This window comes from Chanodichthys erythropterus, chromosome 19, assembly GCF_024489055.1.
Source record: "Chanodichthys erythropterus isolate Z2021 chromosome 19, ASM2448905v1, whole genome shotgun sequence".
Taxonomy (NCBI): domain Eukaryota; kingdom Metazoa; phylum Chordata; class Actinopteri; order Cypriniformes; family Xenocyprididae; genus Chanodichthys; species Chanodichthys erythropterus.
In genome coordinates this window covers 31,252,731-31,276,632 of record NC_090239.1, presented here as the reverse complement: position 1 = coordinate 31,276,632, position 23,902 = coordinate 31,252,731, and the positions used below count along the sequence as shown (strand labels likewise).

The 23,902-nt window shown below is 37.0% G+C and overlaps 1 protein-coding gene across 1 annotated transcript; it reads left to right on the top strand.

Annotated features, from left to right (window-relative positions):
* Positions 1-628: 628 nt before the first annotated feature.
* Positions 629-22,489, top strand: samd14 (sterile alpha motif domain containing 14). Its single transcript, XM_067370051.1, has 10 exons — positions 629-669; positions 985-1,092; positions 3,296-3,345; positions 7,403-7,560; positions 9,969-10,326; positions 12,273-12,360; positions 13,080-13,148; positions 13,261-13,396; positions 13,748-13,861; positions 22,224-22,489. Exons 3-10 carry the CDS (start codon positions 3,303-3,305, stop codon positions 22,383-22,385), a joined length of 1,128 nt encoding a protein of 375 aa, XP_067226152.1. The 5' UTR covers positions 629-669; positions 985-1,092; positions 3,296-3,302; the 3' UTR covers positions 22,386-22,489.
* The last annotated feature ends 1,413 nt before the right edge of the window (positions 22,490-23,902 follow it).

The window sequence follows — 23,902 nt, the reverse complement described above, 5'->3', positions numbered from 1 at the left end:
TGACGTTTTTGTCAACGCGTAGGAAAATACGTGCACTGTTGTCTCTGTATAATTTGAATGGCATAAAATATATTGAGAAATATATTCGAACGTTTAGTCTATGATATTATAATAATTACTAAATAACAATAATATTTAAAGTATATTATAGTCTTTTTTTTTATCTATTGTGATGTATGTATATTCAAATTAAACGGCTTTTAGAACAAGAAAAAATGTAGGGCGGGACGTTGTACATCGGGAATTGATTGGCTCGTTGGGTTGTTGATCTCATATGATTGACAGGTTGTCCCGCCCTCGCGCCAGTAAACACGTCTTCGGAGAAGAGAAGATGCTGCAAGGAGGGAGAGGAAGTTATATTTTTTATTTATAAGCTAATTTGAATTTAACGATTACTAGGGCACATAAATTAAATATTATTATGTGTAAGATTATAAATCATTTATAATAAATACTGCAATATTCCATAAAATATGTTCGCAAATATGCTTACACACTGTCATATCTGTGAGTGTAAAAAAAAACCGATTTAAATGTATTGTAAAAATACGTTTTATTATTAATAATATGCAAACGAAAACCACACTTTATATGTTTTTGAAGTTTTGTGATTGCATTTTTAAAGATGATAATCCACATATAGGAAGATTTACCATACAAAGCCTACACGTAAGTACCTTTTATTTAAATGTATTTGTAAGTGAAATGGAAGCAGACTCACACAGATAGATTTCCTCTGTGACGGGGTATAAAAGCTGATTGGTTGTTGGAGTGGTAATAACATTGATTCATGATGCACATGTGCCTCTACCTCCCTCCCCTCTCTCTCCCTCTTTCTCAGCCTCCTTCATTTCATCACTGTCCTTGGGTGTGTATAGCAGTGTCTGACATTCTGTTGCTGAGGGCTCTCTCCCTCTGTGTGTGTGTGTGGGTGTGTGTACATGCAGAGTAGCCCAATGACGTTGTAAATTTGTGCTCATCCAGGAACAGAAGTCCTCCAGCAGCATCCCGTGAGCAGAGCAGAGCAGAGGAGCAGTATGACAGCCCATCCCAGAAGCTGAGCTTTGCTGTGGGATACGCAACTACATAGAGGTGAGTCTGTTTATCCATCTTTCTCTTCCATCCTGTCCCCCTTCCATCCATGTGTCATTATGAAATATTAATGATTTGCAGCCTCTGTTTGTCCTGATTGTCATCTGTATAGCAGAGGTGAGCTATATTAATGCTTTCTATGGAGACTGTACTTCTTTCACACGTTTGTATTAATCAGGCTTTTTACTGCATAGAAGGATGTACATCACTACGTAGCTAAGGAAATGTTGATGAGCATGTACCTTTTTTATTTTTTTAGCCCTGCAGTGAAAGTAAGCTTTTATTTGCTGATATGTGCACACAGGTCAGATTCGTCCCCTCCCATCTCCATATCGATTTGTTTGCTATTGCCATTCCCTGCCTGTCAGCTACTTAGCAGCCCCCCCCCCCCACCCCCCCTAATTCTTATAGATGGGATAATGTGTGTGCGGGGGCAGTTTTATGGCCATTAGCTTTATATCTCCATCACAGTGAGATGACTTGTGAAAGTGAGGCCCTTATAGTGATACCGACAATCAGCCTACACTGATTTCATAACAGGAACCAAAAGTTAGATGTTTGCGATCAAATTGTAGTGCTGTCTTGTTTATTTTGTATTTAGTAACTGTTTAGCTCTAGAAGAAGCTAAGTTAATGGTTCAGGTGTTTGAACTTAACCACAGGGGAGATGAACCTTTCAACGACCTCTCCTAATCACAATCCCTCTCTACTCGCTTTTCCATTATGATAAAAATATGTAAAATCCTACGGTAAATACCGGTTACTGTACTCTATACGGTTAAAAATGGTAATAGATCGGGGGGGGGAAACAATCTATTGGTCATTTCATATAATTTTACAGTAAAACACTGCTGTTAAATATAGTTTTTGGGAAGTGAAAAAGAATGTCAACTTATAATTTACAGTGAAAAACTGTAAATTGGCACAGAATTCTATGTGTGACAGCTCACAATGGTTTTTCATTGATATAACGGTTTGTTCTTAGTTTATTCATGTACATTAGGGTTTTATGTTACATCTTATGTTGTCAAATTTATGTTTATTGCTTTATTTTAGTGTGTATTTGTGTGTATGACACTGTGCATATTTAGTATATTTTAGTATTTACTTCAACTTGTGTAAAGTATTTGATGAACTTGAATTTGATTAATTTGATGATTTGCTTTTTATGGTGGTTGTCAATATAAGTAAAACATATCTAAGTAATTTGTTATATTAATTGAATATATTTCTTACTGTGGATTTAAGTTACAAACAAGATAGACAAACAGACAGAAAGATAGATAGATAGATAGATAGATAGATAGATAGATAGATAGATAGATAGATAGATAGATAGATAGATAGATAGATAGATAGATAGATAGATAGATAGATAGATAGATAGATAGATAGATAGATAGATAGATAGATGTTATGAATGCTTATGGTAGGGGCACTGACCGTTCTGAAGGTGCTGGGCAGCAGATGGCACAGCGGCCTGTTGCCTGGACACTGTGTATGTGGCAGCCAAATCTAACCTGGCCAACTGGTCAGTGCTGTATATGTGTGTATTTGTGTGTGCCCCTACTAAGAGACTTTGTTCTTATGTGAATTTAACAATTTATATGTAATATAAAACATGTAGATACACAAACAAGAATGAAACAAGGGTCAGTTCACCAAAAAAATGGAAATTCTGACATCTTTGACTCGCCATTATATCGTTCCAAACCAGATTTTCTTTCTGTTTTTTTCTTTTCTTTTTCTTTTCTGTCCATATAATGGAAGTCAATGGTAATCAAAATTATTTGGTTACCAAAATTCTTCAGATTATATTCTTTTGTGGTCCAAAGAAAGAAAAAAAAGTTACAGGTTTGGATCAACATGATTCATTTCATTTTTTGGTGAACTCTTTTAAACAGCACAGGGAAGCTTGTCTTCCTCTAAAATTCAATCAAAATAAATATGAAATTTAAAACATTGCTGTAAATGTTCAGAAATTTTAACATTCATAATGTTAGTAATTTGTGTCTACATATAGTTCTGAGCTTGGTCAATTATTTTCAATTAATGTCATTGCTTAGTGGTAGTTTAAGAAGCAGAAAAAAAAAATCTTAGCACTTATGGTACCCCATGTGGAAGTACCGGCCGCCACCGCTCTACATGTGGTCAGGATAGAAATGTTCTCTTGTCAGTTAAATTTGAAAGTTTCACTTTTTCAGATTGAAGATGTCCTCCACTCCACTGGCCGACGCAGAAGAGGATGTGTTTGGTGAGTGACCTCTCCTGTCTGCCAAACCCTTCCCCCCTCCATTAATGTCCAGATCTTCATTTCCACACTCCCAATACACTGAGCGCATTACAGGAGAGAGCAGCTACAGTCTGGCCTCTAAAAGCACCAGGGGCTATGATTCTCTCTGCGGATGTGCATTGGTTTGTTTTAGGGTTGTAAATATTTTATTAAACATTTTTTGTGAATTTTTAGATGCCATTTATCATGCTTGAGGAATTAATGGTAGATGTAATGGGCACATTCAAGAGGCTGGCTTCGTAGGATTTTAGTACAGGCTTTGAAGGTGCAGCCTTGCTGAGTCAGTGTCTACGTCACCACAGGAATTAGTGCTGAGATCTGAAAACTAGTTTATAGAATGGAGTAGAACCGTGTGGTAGGGTGGTTCCTAAAAATACGAAATATTGCATGCATGCCCCTACTCCCCCAGACCCAATATGCAGCCTACTACATAGAGTGCATTATTGCTGGCCACTTTTTCAGCAGTATTCCAGAAGTTTTTTTTTTTTTTCACAGTTCATTTTTCACATAGGGATTTGTTAAAGTGTTATCAGCCATGATGAACCAAGCCAACCAGGTACAAAGTGAATCACAACATTACAAGATTTAATTTGAAGCAAAAGAACTATTTATAAATCAGACAAAAAGACAAAGTTCCAAGACTGTGTACTTAACGGCTTTAGTGAGGGAAAGAACTACAATCCTGTTGATCCAATATATATATATAAAAGAAAATATTTTAAAGAATGTTGGGATTCAAACAGTTGACGGTAGCCATTTACTTGCGTAGTAGGAAAAAAATACTATGAAAGTCAATGGCTACCGTCAACTGTCTGGTTACCAGCATTCTTTAAAATATCTTATTTTGTTTTAGAAGAAAGATAGAAGAAAGAAACTCATACATGTTTGAAACAACATGAGGGTGAGTAAATGATGACAGAATTTCCATTTTTGGGTGAACTATCCCTTTAATTTTCTTATAATACACATGCACATCGCCTCATTTTTCAGAGGCTGCAGCCAAAATTGCATACTTCCCTACTGTATAGTAGGCGAAAAATAGTATGTGACAAAAGAAGTATGTCTGAATTCACAGTACTCATAAAAGGGTAGGCAAAAAGTACACTGATGACCTACTACTTTCGGCAAGTTTCTGAAGTGTGCACACAATGGACACTTTACTGTCCCATGAGGCCACGGAAGAGGATTTGTGAATGGCAGTCAAGCGATGCAACTGACGCTGTATGTCACATGACAATGACAACATAACAGATGTAGTACGTCCAAATTGCATTCATACTACACACATTCATACTATTTTGAACATGCTTTTTTAGTACTCGTTAAAGGGTTAGTTCACCCAAAAATGAAAATAATGTCATTTATTACTCACCTTCATGCCGTTCCACACCTGTAAGACCTTTGTTAATCTTCGGAACACAAATTAAGATATTGTTTGAAATCCGATGGCAAAACACTGCTTCAGGAAGCTTCGGAGCGTTGCGAACCAGCGTATCGAATCATAATTCGGATCGCGTGTCAAACCACCAAACTGCTGAAATCGCGTGATTTTGGCGCTCTGAACCGCTATGAAGCTTCCTGAAGCAGTGTTTTGAAATCGGCCATCACTATATAAGTCGTTATTTTGTTTTTTTGGAGCACCAAAAATATTCTCGTCGCTTTATAATATTAATATTGAACCACTGTACATGAACTGATTTAAATATGTTTTTAGTCCCTTTGTGGATCTTGAGAGAGGAAATGTCATTGCTGGCTATGAAGGCCTCACTGAGCCATCGGATTTCATCAAAAATATATTAATTTGCATTCTGAAGATTAACAACGGTCTTACGGGTGTGGAACGACATGAGCGTGAGTAATAAATGACAGAATTTTCATTTTTGGGTGAACTAACCCTTTAAGTAATAACTTACTCAAAATAAGTACCTACTCAAGAGAGCATGCCATTTCGGACACAACCAATGTCTGAAAACGGTTAGTTTGAAGATTCAGTCTCTCTAAAGCCCTCCTTTCCACTAGCCTACTCTGCTCTGATTGGTCAGATGTCTCAGTCTGTTGTGATCGGCTATAACTACAGTGTTTGAGGGTGGGTCAAATATCAGGGTAAAAAATTAATGAAGCATATGTTTTTCACTACTTAAAGAGGGTCTGGGGTCATATTGGCCCTTTCCCAAATGGAAGACCTTGCCGCCTTCTTCTGACCACACTTTTGTAACGTAATGCCGCATTGACTGTCAGGTAGAGGTCTGCACTGGAGCTCGGCCTGGGAAAAGTGCACATTGAGGGCACATTTTGGCCGCAAAGAGAGTGTTTCCGATCATCTGAAATGGGACACTGTACACCAGGGGTTCTCAACTCTAGCCCTCGAGGTCCACTTTCCTGTAGTTTTGCTCTAACCGTAATAAAACAGAGTGAAACAAGCTAATCAAGGTCTTCAGGATTACTAGAATGCTACAGGCAGGTGATTTTGATCAAGGTTGGAGTTAAACTCTTTACAGTAGTGCAGTACCTTATTTACCCCTAAACGGAGCATATGAGTGTCTTAAAGGTACGTATTATTACCAAGTGTGCTGCACAAGTCCTGAAAAGTGAAGCCAAAGCATTTTGATCGCCCCCTGGTGGCTGGCAGCAGTATAGGTCTTAAAGCCTGCCCTCTCCATGGAATCAAATGGGACTCCAAATGGGACTCGAGCCAAACTAAAAATCCTATTACACTTCAAATAATTTCTTCCCAAAGATCGTTTCTGTCATTTTAGGTACATTTTATCACACAGACAAATGTTCAAGTGTTTGTTTTTCCAGTAAGTATGGTTTTAGTTAGTTATGTAATGTCATAATTGTAACGTTCCTAACATCATGATTGACAGCTGTGCTTACGATTGAGTCTACAGGTGCGGGAGTGTGGGCAGGACCTTAATATCGTGGCTCCACCTCTGAATCACTACTGTGCAGACTCGGGCTTTGAAAAATGTCAAAAATTACTGGGATATTTTGGCTTCATTTTTCTGAAGTGGAAGGAAGCGGAGATGCGCTGTCCATCTTTTTATTTTTTAAATTTTTTTCAGTCTATGATTATTACCTAAGTGTACAGTACCTAAATAGTGTACATTAGTACCTTTTGAAAGTGTACCACCCCAATGACAGTTTTTCTACACCAATGCTTTTGTACCATTTTTTTTTCATGCAATGCTGTATATCCCACAATGCAATGCTCTTCATTCGACCTTGATTTTATTTCCAAGATGCTAACTGGATGCAGCTCGTCACTCATAATAAAAAATTCATTGTGATGAGGTCATGTCACAAACATAGTGATGTCATGTGACAATTTTTTTATAATTTTTTTGTACAAAATTTCTTAAACAATAGTTCTTTAATAGTAGGCAGTAAACATTGTAAAGAAGTAAAATAAATCCTTGGTAAACAAAAACTGCTGAATTTAACCACAGTATAGTCATTTTATTTATTTATGTATGTATTTATGCATCAAATCATTAAATGACAGCAAATTTATATTTATGAATATAATTATGTGAAGCTGTGCAGTTTGGTTTTAACTAACATGTTCATTTTGTAAACACAAAATACTCATATATGAATAATATGTAATCTGTAGCTCTAAGTTTCTATTTTGCACAAATCTACACACTGCCCAGTGTCATTCTCTCACTTTTGTGTATTTGTCAGTGTGTGTTTGTGTACTTCCTGTTTCATTGACCCTCACACACCCCCAGGGTGCACATGAGGAATGACCGCCCATCATTCATATAAGTAATCTAGGCTATTGACAGCTTAATAGAGCTTCAGGCCTGCTTTACGGTGTCACTGCATTTTATGGATTGTAACGAGAACACTAATATGTGCACGAGTGTGTGTTAAGACCAGTGCAGCAGTCTTTTATCATGATTTTCTTTTGCAATGTTTGTTTGTGTGTCTTTGTTGACATATTTGCCTCCAAATACTCAATATCAAAAAACTAATTACATATGTTTACTGTATGTGTTTTATACCACATCAGATCTGACGGAGGTGGTTCCTGAGACAGAACGACTTGACAGCAGCCTACAAAAAGCCAAAGCACAACTGTCAATCAAAACCAGGAGGCATCGGCCATCCCGAACCCGCCTGAGAGATAGCGTGAGCTCGATAGATGGGGATGACAGCATTGATAGAATGGTGTGTATACACTGTAGATTTCATGCATCTAACTGGAGGAGTAGTTCACCCAAAAATGACAACTCTGTTATGTGTCATGTTATTTACTCACCCTCATGTCATTGCAAACTTGTTCACTGTTATAAGGGCCATCATTATACAACTGTTTTTCACTTAATGCCCCATCCACCTTATTTTGCAACTGGAAGTAAGCTCTTTTCTGTGAATGTGTGACTACTATAGTAGGAAAAAAATACCTACCAATGTGGGGTGAGATCTGCTTGGTTACAAACGTTCTTTGGAACAACTTGAAGGTGAGTAAATGATGACAACATTTTCATTTTTGGGTGAACTATCCCTTTAATATTGTTATAAAAACGTTAGCACAAAAACATTATTTATACATTGTTCATGTAAGGTTTTATTCTGAAATGTTTTGGTTGATATTCGCCCCTTTTTCTTTTTTTTTTTCTTTTTTTATAAATATTACTACTTGTATCACCACATTCAAAATGAATGTTTCCATAATGTTTGCAAAAAGATAAAATGGAATATTTCCTTAACATTTGCAGGGGAAAAAATCACTTCAGAGAACATTCAGAAATGGCATTTTCATAACTTAACATGAACATTAGCCAAATGTTCTTAACCCTTGTGCAACCTTATGGACATTTTTGCCCATTTCAGTTTTGTTTTTTGTTATAAGTGTGCCTTTGTTAATGCCAACTACATGAATTTTGGCTCAGGTGTTTATTTTTATTGGAATTTTAATATTTTACCCTCATTTCCTTTTACCCTCCGTACAAAAAATACTCACACTCAGCACCTTATGACATTGAAACCCATTAAAACTGCAATGTTTTAGCCCAGGGCCATTTGACTATAAAATGATACAATATTTGCAAATAGGCATTCAAATTTTACATTTTTACCATTTTTTACTAGATTGTGCCATATTTTCAAATTTGGCAAATAAAAGAAATACTCGCTTTATTTGTGTTTTCTGCTTATGCATATTATAGTCTATTATAGAGTCAATTGGAAAAATAATGCAGCTATAATTGTGTGGGTATGTTGGTAAGGATGTCAGAGTGTAGTTTGCATGTGTTTACTGAAAATTTAATGTGTGTAATTAGTTTGAAAGAAATTATATTGTACTGGCAATCAAAAATCCCACTCCATGTATGAGTGACACCCTTGGCAGGGTCATAGGGCCATGTGAAAACTATGAAAAAGGTCAAAGAAGGTTAATGAGCTTTTCTTTTTTCACCCAAACACACATCTTAACCCTTGATTGCACTTTTTCACTTGTTGTTTTTGTACAGAGATAAAAGGTGCACTTGAATTTGAAGTAGAAGTTCAGAAGCCCCTAAACACATTGTTTTAGTTTTCACCACAAGAAAATGCTGATTGTTTAGTCTGGTAGATTTTATACACAGGTGTTCTCACAGCCAAACCTATAAATATGTGGTGCTTGAGGGGTTGATCATTTCATTGTTTGCAAGATGAAGAGACGTTACTCAGCAGAGGAGCTAGTGTTGCCCACTGACAGTGAGCACAAAGGTGCATTAGAAGCTGAGGATGTAAAGAAATCGATTTGTAAAGTGTTAAAATTCAGTAAATGAATGAATGTTTGGTAATTATGAATAGAAGAGATGCTGATAAAAAAAATAAATAAATAAATAAACAGTCAGTGAAAGTGGAAAAAAAATATTAATATATAATATTTCTATGACAGTTTTTTGGCATGGACATTTTTGTCCATTTTGGACCTAAGTGTTAGTTTTTGTTAAAAATTCTGACACTACATAAAAAATATAAATGCCTCAAAATGAATGTTATTGTTGTTCATTGACACACCCAAGAATCTAATAAGCAAAGAAAAAAAAAAATCTGCTTAGCATTTAGTTTATGAAAATAAACAAAAACTTTTAATTTTTTCATTAAAAAAACACCTATGGCATTATGTAAACAAACAAGCATTTAAAGGGTTACAGTTCTTAAAATTAATGAATGTTTGGTATCTATGGATAGAACAAATGCTGGTTAAAAAATTTACATCAGTGAAAGTGGAAAAAAATATTAATAAATCATATTTTTATGTTTTTGGACATGGACATTTTTGTCCATTTTGCACCTATGTGTAACTTTTTTTTTTTTTTTTTTTGAATGCACAAGGGTTAAAACATATTTTTGTTAGCTGGGTCCTCGCTGAATAAAAGTATTCATTTCTTTCAAAATTCCTTTATTAATTTATATATAAAAAAAATCTTACTGACCCCAGACCTTTGAATTATTGTGAACCCTCACATCAAGCCAGGTTTGAGGTCATTGACACTAAACATCACGGTTCGGTCTTGTATCATAACTGAACGTGATATGCCAGTTCAAAAATATTGTGTATGTTTTTGTGTGTGTCTACGGTTTAGAGTTATGGCGGCTCCGTGCAGACCTCCTCTTCTCCACTCCAACCTTCCTTTCGTTGCTCCTCCCCCTCCTCTGACCTCCTTCTCTCCTCCCCTTCCTCACGGAGAGACCAATCCTTCACCTTTGACCCCTACACTGTGGTTGGAGAAAAGGAGGTACAAGATGAAAGACGGAGCTACAGACACCTGCTGAACACCTCCTCTCAGGAGGATTTGCCCTTTACCCGTTCTAAATCCCCCTGCAGACCCTGCGTCCATTCAGAGACATCTTCCCCTGCCCACCTTTGCCAGACGGACCACCTAAAGTCACGCGAGAGCAGCCAACCCCTCCTACACTATGGAGAATTCTCACAGAGTGAAGGTTTGAACTGCAAAAGTACATCTTATCACACCGCCCACTTTATTAGGTACACCTGTTCAACTGCTCGTTAACGCAAATATCTAATCAGCCAATCATGTCAGCAACTCAATTCATTTAGGTGTGTAGACAGGGGCTGCGTCCAAAAACTTAAAAATGCTGCCTTTGGAGGCTGCAGTCCAAGGTAGGCAAGGCATGTCCGAATCCAATTTTAGCTTTACTTCCTGTCTCCTGAGATACCTTCATCTGATCGATGTATACTTCGCTGCCTTTGATATCCCACAATCCTGTGTTTTCCATTCTTTGATAGTTGGTCTAAAAAAATCTGCCAACAAATCTGCAACAATTGCATAATGCAATCATGTCATATGTCATATGGACCAAAATCTCTTAGGAATTTTTCCATCACCTTGTTGAATCTATGCCATGAAGAGTTAAAGGATTACCTCACCCTCATCCTAGGTGTATATGACTTTCTTCTTTCTGATGAACACAATCGGATAAATATTAATAAATATCCTGACGCATCCGAGCATTATAATGGCATTGAGCGGGACCAACGAGTATGAAACTGAAGGAAGTGTCTCCATCCACATCCATCCATTATAAACATATTCCACGCGGGGAGGCGAAGTGATGCATTTTTGTTTAAAAAAAAAAAAAAACATCCATATTTAACAAGTTATGAAGTAAAATATCTCGATTCGGCAAGACCACCTTCCATATTCAAATTATTAAAAAAATGGAACTGGCGTCGCACCAGTTAAGTTTTTTTTCGTAAGTTGAATAGGGAAGGTGTAGGATGTAGTGTAAACTTTTGAACTGCGAGAGTTTTACACTTTTTCCGTAAGCAGAATATGGAAGACTGTCTGGTGGAAGCTAGATATTTTACTTCATAACATGTTAAATATGGATTAAACGCATCGCTTCGCTTCAGAACGACTTTATTAACCCCCCGGAGCCATTTGGAGTATGTTTATGATGGATGGATGAGGATGGAGACACTTTCTTCAGCTCATACTCATGACCCCTTCACAGCCATTATAAAGCTTGGACAATAAATGTGAATTCTAATCCTGAATTTATTTATATTCTAAAAGTGATTCTGAATCTCACTCTGATTCTTACCTGGATTACTGTAGATTCTAATTTTGACTCTCCTTCTATTCTGATTCTGATATGGACAAATTATGATTCTGAATCGGATTCTTATCCTGGGCCCAGTTTTTCAGAATTAATTTGCTCGGATATCGGATTTGATCAAATCTTGAAAATGGGTTGTTCAAAAGAAAAAAAGATTGGGATATCTTTGATCTAACAAAATCAGTATTATCTTTCCTGATCCCAACAGAAGGGAGGATTCAGGGTGGATTTCAGGAAAAAAAATATGATAAAATTATAAATTGGTCAAATAATGGAACATTTGCATTATGTAGTATATGTTTACTCAGATTTATTTACATTTTGCAAAAGTAGGTAGAGTAAACTCCATCATATAATCCCCCAAATAACTGTCAATATTAAACAAAAATATTATTTCAGACAATTATCAGTGATTAACCAGTCAAAAGTACAGTAGTTTCTAACTATTCAAATAAAAGCGCATAAAGTGTCCCAAACCTGTTGTTTTTTATATACAGTAGCTAGTAGCCACTGTTATATGTATTTCCATTTAGAACATTTGTAATCCAGATTTGGTAATCTGGAAAAGTTTGTATCTGTTTTAGGGTGATCCAATCCAATCTTGTTTTGAAGAAGAAAAAACATAGTAGTCACAGCACTTGCGTATTTTTGCCTTATTGTTGGTTTGATTGCTTCTATTATTCTCCTCATTTGTAAGTCGCTTTGGATAAAAGTGTCTGCTAAATGATTTAAAATTAAGATTTCTGACCAACTGGATCCAGATTCTGATTTTAATTCTGATGCTCAATTTGATGATCTGTTTTCAGATGACAGTCATGACACAGGCCCCGACGAACCAGATAGTCCAACAGTGCTGCTGGATAAGAAAACCAGGAGACGTTTTCTTGATCTGGGGTTAGTGTCCTACCAATCCTAAATAACTGTATTTAGGTTGATTCAGTTAAAGGTTCTCTAAGCGATCCTGAGCGGAGTAACTTCCTGTTGATGTTCTAAGTGTTGTCAAACAAAACAGAGCCTAGCTAGACCCTCCCTCCTCCTCCCCCTCCCCTCCGTGCTTCCTGAAACAGTCATGAACGCGTATTTAAATGCACCAGTTTGTCTTTGTTGCCGTTTTCGGAGCTTGTGGCGACTACAGAGACCGCGTTTTTTTACAGTGTGTTCAAGGGACAGGCAGCTAGCGGATAGTGAGGAGATGTTTGCTGTATGTGACAACAAATGTTTTGGCCTAAAACACGTGACATCGCTTAGAGGACCTTTAAATAATACTTTTGACTTGAATAAATATAGATGTTTTGACAGTTAATATAGATGTGAATAATTTAGGTTACAATTTTATTTTATTATGTACAGTATACAATTTAACCATAGTTAGTTTGCTACATTCGTAAAAATATTGGCAGAGGTGAAACATTTTTAATGTTAAACATGCAGACACAAGTATAATTAGGCAATTTGTTGCTTTACTTCCTGACGACTGTAAACACTGTGCCTTTGTAAATGAAAATATGAAAATATTTGTCATGCTCTCTGTCAACCACTAGCATTATAAAGATGCCATAGTGGTGGCCAGAGTTGGGATCTAAAGGTTATCTGCTTGTTTTTCTGCGGGACAGGGTCACTTTACGTCGCACATATGGAAAGGTCAGGAAAGACAGATCCAACAGACTATCAGCAGGAAATCGGTATGTGTGTGAGTCTGTCCTGTGTTTACTCAGCTAATGTCAGTCATCTGAGCACCAATATGTTTCCTTTCGTACCTGCACAGATGCAGATATTGTGTGTGTTTGTATGCAGGGATTCAGAGAAAACAGAGAACCGTTCCTCACGTTCCTCTGGTCCACCGTTTGTGCCTTTCTCCTGGTTTAGTGAAAGATTAAGAGGCTCTGGCTCCCCCAAGAACATTCACTCCCAATCCAAACCTTTCACCCAGGTAACCTAAAATTAACTAGATTCCACATTTATGAAGTGCTGCAGTGATGACATAATTTTGTTGGCCAATCCAGAAGTCAGCATCATCCTGGTTCCCTTGACAAAACCTCAATAGGATGTTTCTATTGGCTTTTGGTTTATTGCAGAAAATAAGCTTTGTGATCAACAAAAGTTTATGATTCTTACAGGTTTTGTTTATCATAATCTTCACAAATGACCACAACTTTTATGAATTTTAAAGCCTAAATACAATCGCCAGAAGTAAAATGTAGGCTATAAAAAAAACTACACCAGTGACAACACTTTTCAGGCAATTATGGCATGTTATATCACTCATTCCACTTTTCTCAAGGGCTCCAGTACTGATGAGGACTTTGATTCTTCAGTGGGTTTACTGGAAGACTGCAGACCCTGCAAACCTGAGTCATCACAACCATATCAGACCCTCCCTGAGCATTCAGATGGGGTGAGATAACTACAAATCACCCACCCACTCACATGTCTAAATTTGGTCAGTCCAACTGGTTTGTGCCTTTAATAGAATAGTTCATTCAAATATAACAGTTCAAAATTGAAATATTTATAATTTTTTTAAATGTTTTTGAATGAAGACACCTATGCTCATTAAAGGATTAGTTCACTTTCAAATGAAAATTACTCCAAGCTTTACTCACCCTCAAGCCAACCTGGGTATATATGACTTTCTTCTTTCTGATGAACACAATCGGAGATATTTTAATAAATATTCTGACGCATTTGAGCTGTATAATGGCAGTGAACAGGGGTCACGAATATGAGCTGAAGAAAGTGCTTCCATCCTCATCCATCCATCATAAACGTGTACTCCACATGGCTCTGGGGGTTAATAAAGGCCTTCTGAAGTGAAGTGATGCGTCTGTGTAAGAAAACATATCTATATTTAACAAGTTATGAAGTAAAATATCTAGCTTCCGCCAGACCACCTCCTGTATTCAAGTTACAAAGAAAGTGTAAACTCATGACCCCTGTTCACTGCCATTATAAAGTTTGAATACGTCAGGATATTTATTAAAATATCTCAGATTGGTTTCATCAAAAAGAAGAAAGTCATATACGCCTAGGATGGCTTTAGGGTGAGTAAAGCTTCATTTGAAAGTGAACTAATCTTTTATGGCTGCAATTATTTGACCAAAAATACAATAAAAACTGTAATATTGTAAAACATTATTACAATTTAAAAGAACTGTTTTCTATTTGAGTTTATTAATTATATAAAATGAAATCGTGTAACAGTGAAGACGAGGCAAATGCAAGGAAGAGGTGATGTGGATATAATACCAGCCGTATAACTTTATTAACAAAAAACAAGAAAGTAATTCAACAAGAAAACAGGCCACAGGAGAAAAACACCACAACAGCTTCACACTAAAGCAAAAACAGTACTGGACAATAGGGCTGGGTATCGATTCAGATGTTCCAGATCGATTCGATTTCGATTCACAAAGCTCTCAAATCGATTCGATTTCGATTCTCAATTCGATTTTCGATTCTGGTTTCAACTCAATGAATATAGATTTAATACAAATACTATATTTATAAAAAATAACAGTGAACATAAGTTTACAAGTGGGTAATAAATAAATTAATAAAAAGAAATTAAGAGCCACAAACCTGTATATTAAACTCTTTTATTTTAGCTACACTTGGGTACATTAAAACAGAACCCATCTCTAATTTTTAAATGCATACAATTATGTTAAATTCACTATATTTCACTATATGTAACGTCTGGGTGGTGTCTCATCAAATAGTTCCGCAGATTTGTAGTATTACTACAGCATTTCACCTCTGCATTACAAATCACGCAAATAGCTTTGTTCTTGTCCACAACACTATCGTCGCCGTCTTGCTTGCAAAATCTAAAATGCTTCCATACCTCAGAATTTTTATGTGAAGGTGGCATCAACGTTGACAAAGCACCTAAAACCGCCATTTAAGCACTGAATGAATGAATGACAGGTTCGCCTCTCGCTCCTTGGTGACATCGCGCAAGGCAAATAAGAGGGTGACATCTAGTGGAGAAGACTCGTAATTAGATTAACGTTAATCTTACGTTCAATGTTTGCGGAAATAAATATGGAAATATGGAATTTTTTTTACGCAGCCCTACTGGACAATAAGTAGAACTAAACAGAGGGCTTATATACACAGTAGATATACACAACAAGAAATACACAACAAGAAACGGGTACACAAAGCAATCAGTAACCATAGCAACTAATGAGGAAATGAACACAGGGAACTGAAATGAATAGATGCGTCCCAATTCAGAGGCTGCATCCTCTGAAGAACTTCAAAGGCCAGCCTTTGAAGGCCACAAAGGTCGGACTGAGCTGTTGTTAAAGGGATAGTTCACCCAAAAATGAAAATTTGATGTTTGTCTGCTTACCCCCAGCGTATCCAAGATGTAGGTGAATTTTTTTCTTCAGTACAACACAAATTATGATTTTTTTAACTGCAACAGTTGCCATCTGTCTGTCAAATAATGGGAGTGAATGGGAACACAATCAATAAGAGTCGAAAAAACTTGCATAGACAAATCCAAATTAGACCCTGCGGCTCGTGATGACACATTGATGTCCTAAGACACGAAACAATCGGTTTATTCGAGAAACCGAACAGTATTTACATAAATTTTTACCTCTAATACACAACTATGTCCAACTGCGTTCAGCACTCGCTTAGTGAGGTCTGATCGCGCTCTGACAAGTGGCAGTGATGTCTCGCGCTTATACTTCAATGAGTGCTAGACATTACTTCCGTTGTCAGAGCACGATCAGACCTCACTAAGCGAGTACTGAACGCAGTTGGACATAGTGGTGTATCAATCAAAATTCCATTCAAAAAGTGAAACTTGTATATTATATTCATTCATTACACACAGACTGATATATTTAAAATGTTTATTTATTTTAATTTTGATGATTATAACTGACAACTAAGGAAAATCCCAAATACAATATCTCAGAAAATTAGAATATTGTGAAAAGGTTCAATATTGAAGACACCAGGGGCCTCATTTATAAAGCGTGCATTTCCGACACATAAGTTATGATTTATAAAAACAAACTTGACGGGAAACTTTGCACACTTCAACACAAATCTGACCCCTGCGTACAAACATTTCGGAGACAGAGCAGTTTGGCGACACTGATGGTGAGCTGAGGGACTGACGGCAGATGAAGGAAAACCACTTTAAATCCTCATTATGAGTCATAATCATAAGTACAGTTCATGTTCACAATAACAGTTGAAATAAATAAAAGAATTATTTAAACTCGCGTGGAAACACGTTTTCATCTGATAAACATTTACATTATTACACTTTCACTATTGCCGATAAGCACTGAAATTACATTACGCAGAAGTTAAACAAAGTGATATGAATTGAGATAGTAGATGTACTACTTTCGATCACTTTTCCAGTGACACGCTGTTTTAATGACAGGTAGGAGCGCTGGGAGCACAATAATTCCTCTTTAAACTAAACTGCAGATGGTATGAGTATGACGAAACGTTTTAGTGAGAACGATGATCAATGATGCACACTTAACTTCGATATTATGGAAGACACTGCTGGATTCGGTGGTAGAACAGTCCGTTGTCCAGTTTGAATAGGTCCAATAATATCTTACTGTACAACCGCAGCTGCAGGAGATGTTGATGTCTTGTGAAGGATCTTCAAACAATTACCATTTGAAGGATATAATATGAGGAAAATGGTAAACTTTGCATGTTTTCTTTTTAAAATACTTTGTCAGTGACACGCCGAGACAGACGATTACACTGCAATAAATAAGTAGGCCTATCTGTTTCCACTAAAAATAGCCTATAAACTTCCTAAAAGATATATTCACCTTATCAGCAAAACTGCATAAATTTGATTCAAATTTTTTAAAACTATTAAAATACTATTTGGCCAGTGGAAATGAATGAATCAGCTCTATTCTAAAACCTTTAAGTAGTTTATACAATTTTGTTTTTATGGATATTTTGATATATTTATTCTAAAACATAAAGAGGATATTGGATGATCTTTATCAATATAATGTGTGGCACAAATGGCATTTATAGTCTGTATCTAATATATTCCATTGTCTTGTACCTTTGACGGTGTTAACCATGGTGTCACGTGGATGGGAATATGCATGGAAATTATATGCAGATGAGGTTATGCATAGAAAACTAGGCGTCGTAAGCTCCATATATGGTGATTTCGGGGAGGAGACAGGGTGGAGATGCATGTACGCGCAATCTTCCGTTGACTGGAATTTATAAAGTGATGTGTGCGCAGGTTTTGCCATACGCATGGTTTTATAAATCTGATTTATTTTGTGCGTGCACAGAATCTAGCTTTTGCGTGTACGTACACTTTTAGGATGAAATCTATGCAAAGTTTTATAAATGAGACCCCTGGTGCCACACTCTAATCAGCTAATAAACTCAAAACACCTGCAAAGGCCTTAAAATGGTCTCTCAGTCTAGTTCTGTAGGCTACACAATCATGGGGAAGACTGCTGACTTGACAGTTGTCCAAAAGATGACCACTGACACCTTGCACAAGGAGGGCAAGAAACAAAAGGTCATTGCAAAAGAGGCTGGCTGTTCACAGAGCTCTGTGTCCAAGCACATTAATAGAGAGGCGAAGGGAAGGAAAAGATGTGGTAGAAAAAAAGTGTACAAGCAATAGGGATAACCGCACCCTGGAGAGGATTGTGAAACAAAACCCATTCAAAAATGTGAGGGAGATTCACAAAGTTTGGACTGCAGCTGGAGTAAGTGCTTCAAGAACCACTACGCACAGACGTATGCAAGACATGGGTTTCAGCTGTTGCATTCCTTGTGTCAAGCCACTCTTGAACAACAGACAGCGTCAGAAGCGTCTCGCCTGGGCTAAAGACAAAAAGGACTGGACTGCTGCTGAGTGGTCCAAAGTTATGTTGTCTGATGAAAGTAAATTTTGCATTTCCTTTGGAAATCAGGGTCCCAGAGTCTGGAGGAAGAGAGGAGAGGCACACAATCCACGTTGCTTGAGGTCCAGTGTAAAGTTTCCACAGTCAGTGATGGTTTGGGGTGCCATGTCATCTGCTGGTGTTGGTCCACTGTGTTTTCTGAGGTCCAAGGTCAACGCAGCCGTATACCAGGAAGTTTTAGAGCACTTCATGCTTCCTGCTGCTGGAGATGCAGATTTCATTTTCCAACAGGACTTGGCACCGGCACACAGTGCCAAAGCTACCAGTACCTGGTTTAAAGACCATGGTATCCCTGTTCTTAATTGGCCAGCAAACTCGCCTGACCTTAACCCCATAGAAAATCTATGGGGTATTGTGAAGAAGAAGATGTGATATGCCAGACCCAACAATGCAGAAGAGCTGAAGGCCATTATCAGAGCAACCTGGGCTCTCATAACACCTGAGCAGTGCCACAGACTGATCGACTCCACGCCATGCCGCATTGCTCCAGTAATTCAGGCAAAAGGAGGCCCAACTAAGGCCCTGTCCACACGGAGACGCGTTTCTGTGAATACGCACACATTTTTTATCGGATAGGCGTTTCATCCACACGGATCCGGCGTTTTCGAAAGGTGAAACCGCTATTTTTTGAAACCGGGTCCCAGAGTGGATAAATTTGAAAACGCCATCTTTGCATTTTCGTGTGGACGGGGCCATCCGTATATTTTCTGAAACGATGATGTCATCATCCCACATGTCAACCCTAGTCAGACGGCGCGAACACCACAAAACAGCACCAACAACAGCAATAGCGGACTCTATGCTTGCGTTCGTGCTGCAGAAGCTACTGAGCCAAAATAAAATGTTATTTCTAAGCTTTGCTATAGTTTGTTTTCCGCGTGTGGTTTATGCACATGCTCCAAGTCTTCTTTGCTGCTTTAAAGGGATAGTTCACCCAAAAATTTAAATTTGATGTTTATCTGCTTACCCCCAGTGCATCCAAGATGTAGATGACTTTTTTTCTTCAGTCGAACGCAAATTATGATTTCTAACTGTAACCGCTGCCGTCTGTCAGTCAAATAATAGCAGTGATTGGGAACTTGAACAATAATAGTCGAAAAAACTTCCATAGACAAATCCAAATTAAACCCTGCGGCTCGTGACGGCACATTGATGTCCTAAGACACGAAACGATCAGTTTGTCCGAGAAACCGAACAGTATTTATATAATTTTTTACCTCTAATACACCACTATGTCCAACTTCGTTCAGCTTCTGGCTAGTGAGGTCTGATCGCGCTCTGACAACGGAAGTGATGTCTCGCGCTCATTGAAGTATATGGGCGAGACATCACTTCAGTCATCAAAACGCATTTTTTGACCTCACTAACAGGAAGCTGAACGAAGTTGGACATAGTGGTGTATTAGAGGTAAAAATTATATAAATAATGTTCGGTTTCTCGCACAAACCGATCGTTTCGTGTCTTAGGACATCAATGTGCCGTCACGAGCCGCAGGTTTTAATTTTGATTTGTCTAAGCAAGTTTTATTTACTGTTATAGTTGAAGTTCCCATCTACTGCTATTATTTGACTGACAGACGGCAGCGGTTGCAGTTAAAAATCATAATTTGCGTTCGACTGAAGAAAAAAAGTGACCTACATCTTGGATGCACTGAGGGTAAGCAGACAAACATCACATTTTCATTTTTGGGTGAACTATCCCTTTAAGTGCATTTTTGTGACAGAATTACAGTGGCACATAATGGTCTGGCTACTACATCATTTTGAGTCTTTCAGTGGTTTTGTGTGGACGCAGATATTTTTTGAGACGAGGAAAAAAAAAAGATCGGTGTAGGGTAAGCTCCAGCTTTGTGTGGACGTACAGTAGCCTAAGTATTGAGTGCTGTACATGCTCATACTTTTCATGTTCATACTTTTCAGTTGTGTAATATTCTAATTTTCTGAGATACTGATTTTGGGATTTTCCTTAGTTGTCAGTTATAATCATCAAAATTAAAAGAAATAAACATTTGAAATATATCAGTCTGTGTGTAATGAATGAATATAATATACAAGTTTCACTTTTTGAATGGAATTAGTGAAATAAATCAACTTTTTGATGATATTCTAATTATATGACCAGCACCTGTGTAAGTTTTAGGACTGGATGATATCATATATATATATATATACACACATTATATAAAACATTGATATAAGTGACCACCCAGGTTTAGACCTACCTATATTGAATTTCTATAAAGTGTTCACAGCCAAATTTGCTTTATGTATAGGTGCGTTCACGCGGCCTCGTAATTCACGCAGGCAGGAAACACAGGCAGAAGGGTAATCCAGGGAACAGCCTGGGAACAAAAATCCAAAAACCAAGACACATGAAACCAGGAGAATGCTCAGAGATGCAGTGTAACACAAACAAAACCTTACAGTGAGACACATGGTGAAACAGGATTACATAGACAGGGCTAATGAGGTTAATAACAGACAGCTGTGAACAATCATGGCTGATAGACCGGGCAGTGGGTTATGGGTAATGGAGTCTTTGACAATAATAGTAGTCCGGGTTGGAGTGCCCTCTGATGCCAATGATGAGCACTCTCACTGGTGATCGTGACTATATAACACTTTATATATTTATTTATTTATTTTATTTTTACATTTGTATAATTTAATATAAAAGATTTTTTGCATAAAAGGATCCATCTATTCTATCTTTTATTACCCGAAATGAAGGATGCATTTCAAGGCCGCATTTGAAGGAGCCTTCGAATTTGGACAGCCTTTGTCACGCCTCGGTGATGCAATCGGCCTTCGATGTGGCGCATGTGACAAACATGTTGAAAAGGCTGAATTTTCAGCATTATTACTCCAGGCGTCTGTGTCACATGATCCTTCAGAAATCATTCTAATATACTGATTTGGTGCACACTAAACATTTTTATCATTATCAATGTTGAAAACAGTGCTGATTAATTTTTTTTGAAACCATGATACACTTCCATTCAAAAGTTTGGGGATAGATTTTTTTTTTCTTTTCCAAAAAAGAATAAATTAATACTTTTATCGATGCAGCAAAGACGCATTAAACTGATCAAAAGTGACAGTAAAGAGACTGATAATGTTGCAAAATATTTATGTTTCAAATAAATGCTATTTACTTGGCTGCTGGAAATTTAGCTTTGCCATCACAGGAATAAATTACATTTTAAAATATATTAAAAACAAAAACACTTATTTTAAATTGTAATAATATTTAACAATATTACTGTTTTTACTGTATTTTTGATCGCATAAATGCAGCCTTGCTAAGCAAAGAGACTTTTTTCAAAAATGTTTTAAAAAATCATAATTATTCGAAACTTTTGCATGGTAGTGTATAAAGATTACACCTAAGAGTGCAGCTGTTTAATGCTGAACACAAAAAGGGACAGAGAGGTTGCAGAACTGCTTGCAGGAACATTTTAATATATACAGGTAAAACATTAATATAGATTTTTTGTTTCAGTCTTCTCTAATGCAAAGAGAAACATTTGGAGATCGATGACTCTGGCACACTGCTATACAGCATACAACCGTCTTTCACTATGAAGGACAATCATATTGAAGTGAAACAGATTCACACTAGCTTAATCATATTAAAGGTGGTTTGTGCTGCATATTCAATTTGTGCTTGGTAAATAAACTGCTGTGCTGTTTGAATATGCTAAATTAAAGCATTTGGTACATTTGCTTGTTGTTTTGCTTGAGTCATTCTTCAAACATTACACCTGTAACCAATGTTGCATAACATTAAAGGTATAGTTTGCTCCTTTTTTTTCAGAATGACTGTGACAACAGTCGAGGCACAGATTTCAGTTTTAAAAAGAAGATGCTTTCTGCTGCTGGTAAAGATAGGACGGAGCGACAGAACAACGTTAATGGAAAACGGGACAGCGGGAAAAATGGACACAGTGAAGATGGACAAAAATTACTGACCACTTGATGGCATTTCTGAAAGACTGAATACAATTATGCTGCAGGTGCCATTATTAATGTCAAACGTTGCTTTGGCTTTCACAATGTATTACTGATATAGTAATAAAGACAACTTGCAAAATTGTTCATTAGACATTTGATTGAAAAAGTGATTCTGGAACATCAGTGCAAGATGTCTAAAGCAGGTGAAGTGTGTCATTTTCATTAATCATCATTAATTTAACTCCTTATGGCTCACAGAAATTGTTGTTAATGTACATTGTTGTACATTTGTAACTTGTTGTACAATAATAAGACATTCCTAACATATTTGTGGACATGAAATCCTCCACAAAAGACCAATTTATGCATCATTTGGAAATAAAAAATAGTTAGTTCAAGAAGCGCTCCAATAGCAGCCAGCTTGATGACAGACTTACACTTGACAAAATAAATGATAAATATGCCACCTGTATCATTAGATCTGTCATTACAGAGAAATATCTGAGTTCAAGGGTGTTCTGGGATCATGTAAGTTGTGATGGTGACATGGGGTGCTGTGGAACTGTCTTGTAGATAAAAGCAAGAGGAACTAGACTACCACCCAGTGGGTCTCAACCTCAAAATCTACTGTTTGATACAACAAGATCTGAGTAGTCCAAAGCCCAAATGAATGAATTGTATGAGCTGGTCCTTTTTAGTGATTCAGAAACATTTAACGCTACCAATGTAGCCCAAAAAATAATTATGTACCTCTTGGCACCTCTGATATCGAGACCTGCTTTAACAAGACCTGATAGCAATGTTTTCAATAATACTTTAACAAACCATTCTTCTGACTCTGAGACGATTCGGTTGAATCAGTTCACAAATCGCACTGAATGACGCATGTCATTGTGAATTTGAATGACCGGATTACAGCAATTACAGTTTTTCTTAATCAATTTGACACATTTCTCTCAAACTCATTGCTTTGAAAACAATTAATACAGTGATCTGAACACTTTGTCCTAACAGATTCTCAGTTTTCATTAATTTCATATGCATAATTTTCTCAAAACATTGTGTACAGAATTCTCAAATGTGTTCACAGCAGTTCACGCAGCCAACCAAAATGTAATATATCGGGGGGGGGGGGGGGGGAAACATTTGCAGCTATTTTTATTGATTAAAAAAAAAAAATCACAAACATTTTTATACCATTTTTCCAAACACAACAAACAAAAATCTGTAATTTGTCATATTCTCAATTGCACATGGAATGATTTCAGTTGGCCCCAAACTGTTATTTGCTGGTTTAATAATACACAAATCCCAGGAAATGCAATTTTTCTAATTGTTTACACAGCTATCACACTTGCGTTAACTATAATATTTTCAAAAGTAACAAAGAGGTGTAAGACTGGAAGGTGGTGGAGACTCAGAGAAATGAGGAATGGGTGTAATGAGAGGGAGAGGAAGTGTGGAACAGGTAGAAAGAGATGAGGGGAGAAGAGGAGAGCATTTAAAGGGATAGTTCACCCCAAAAATGGAAATTAGGGAAAA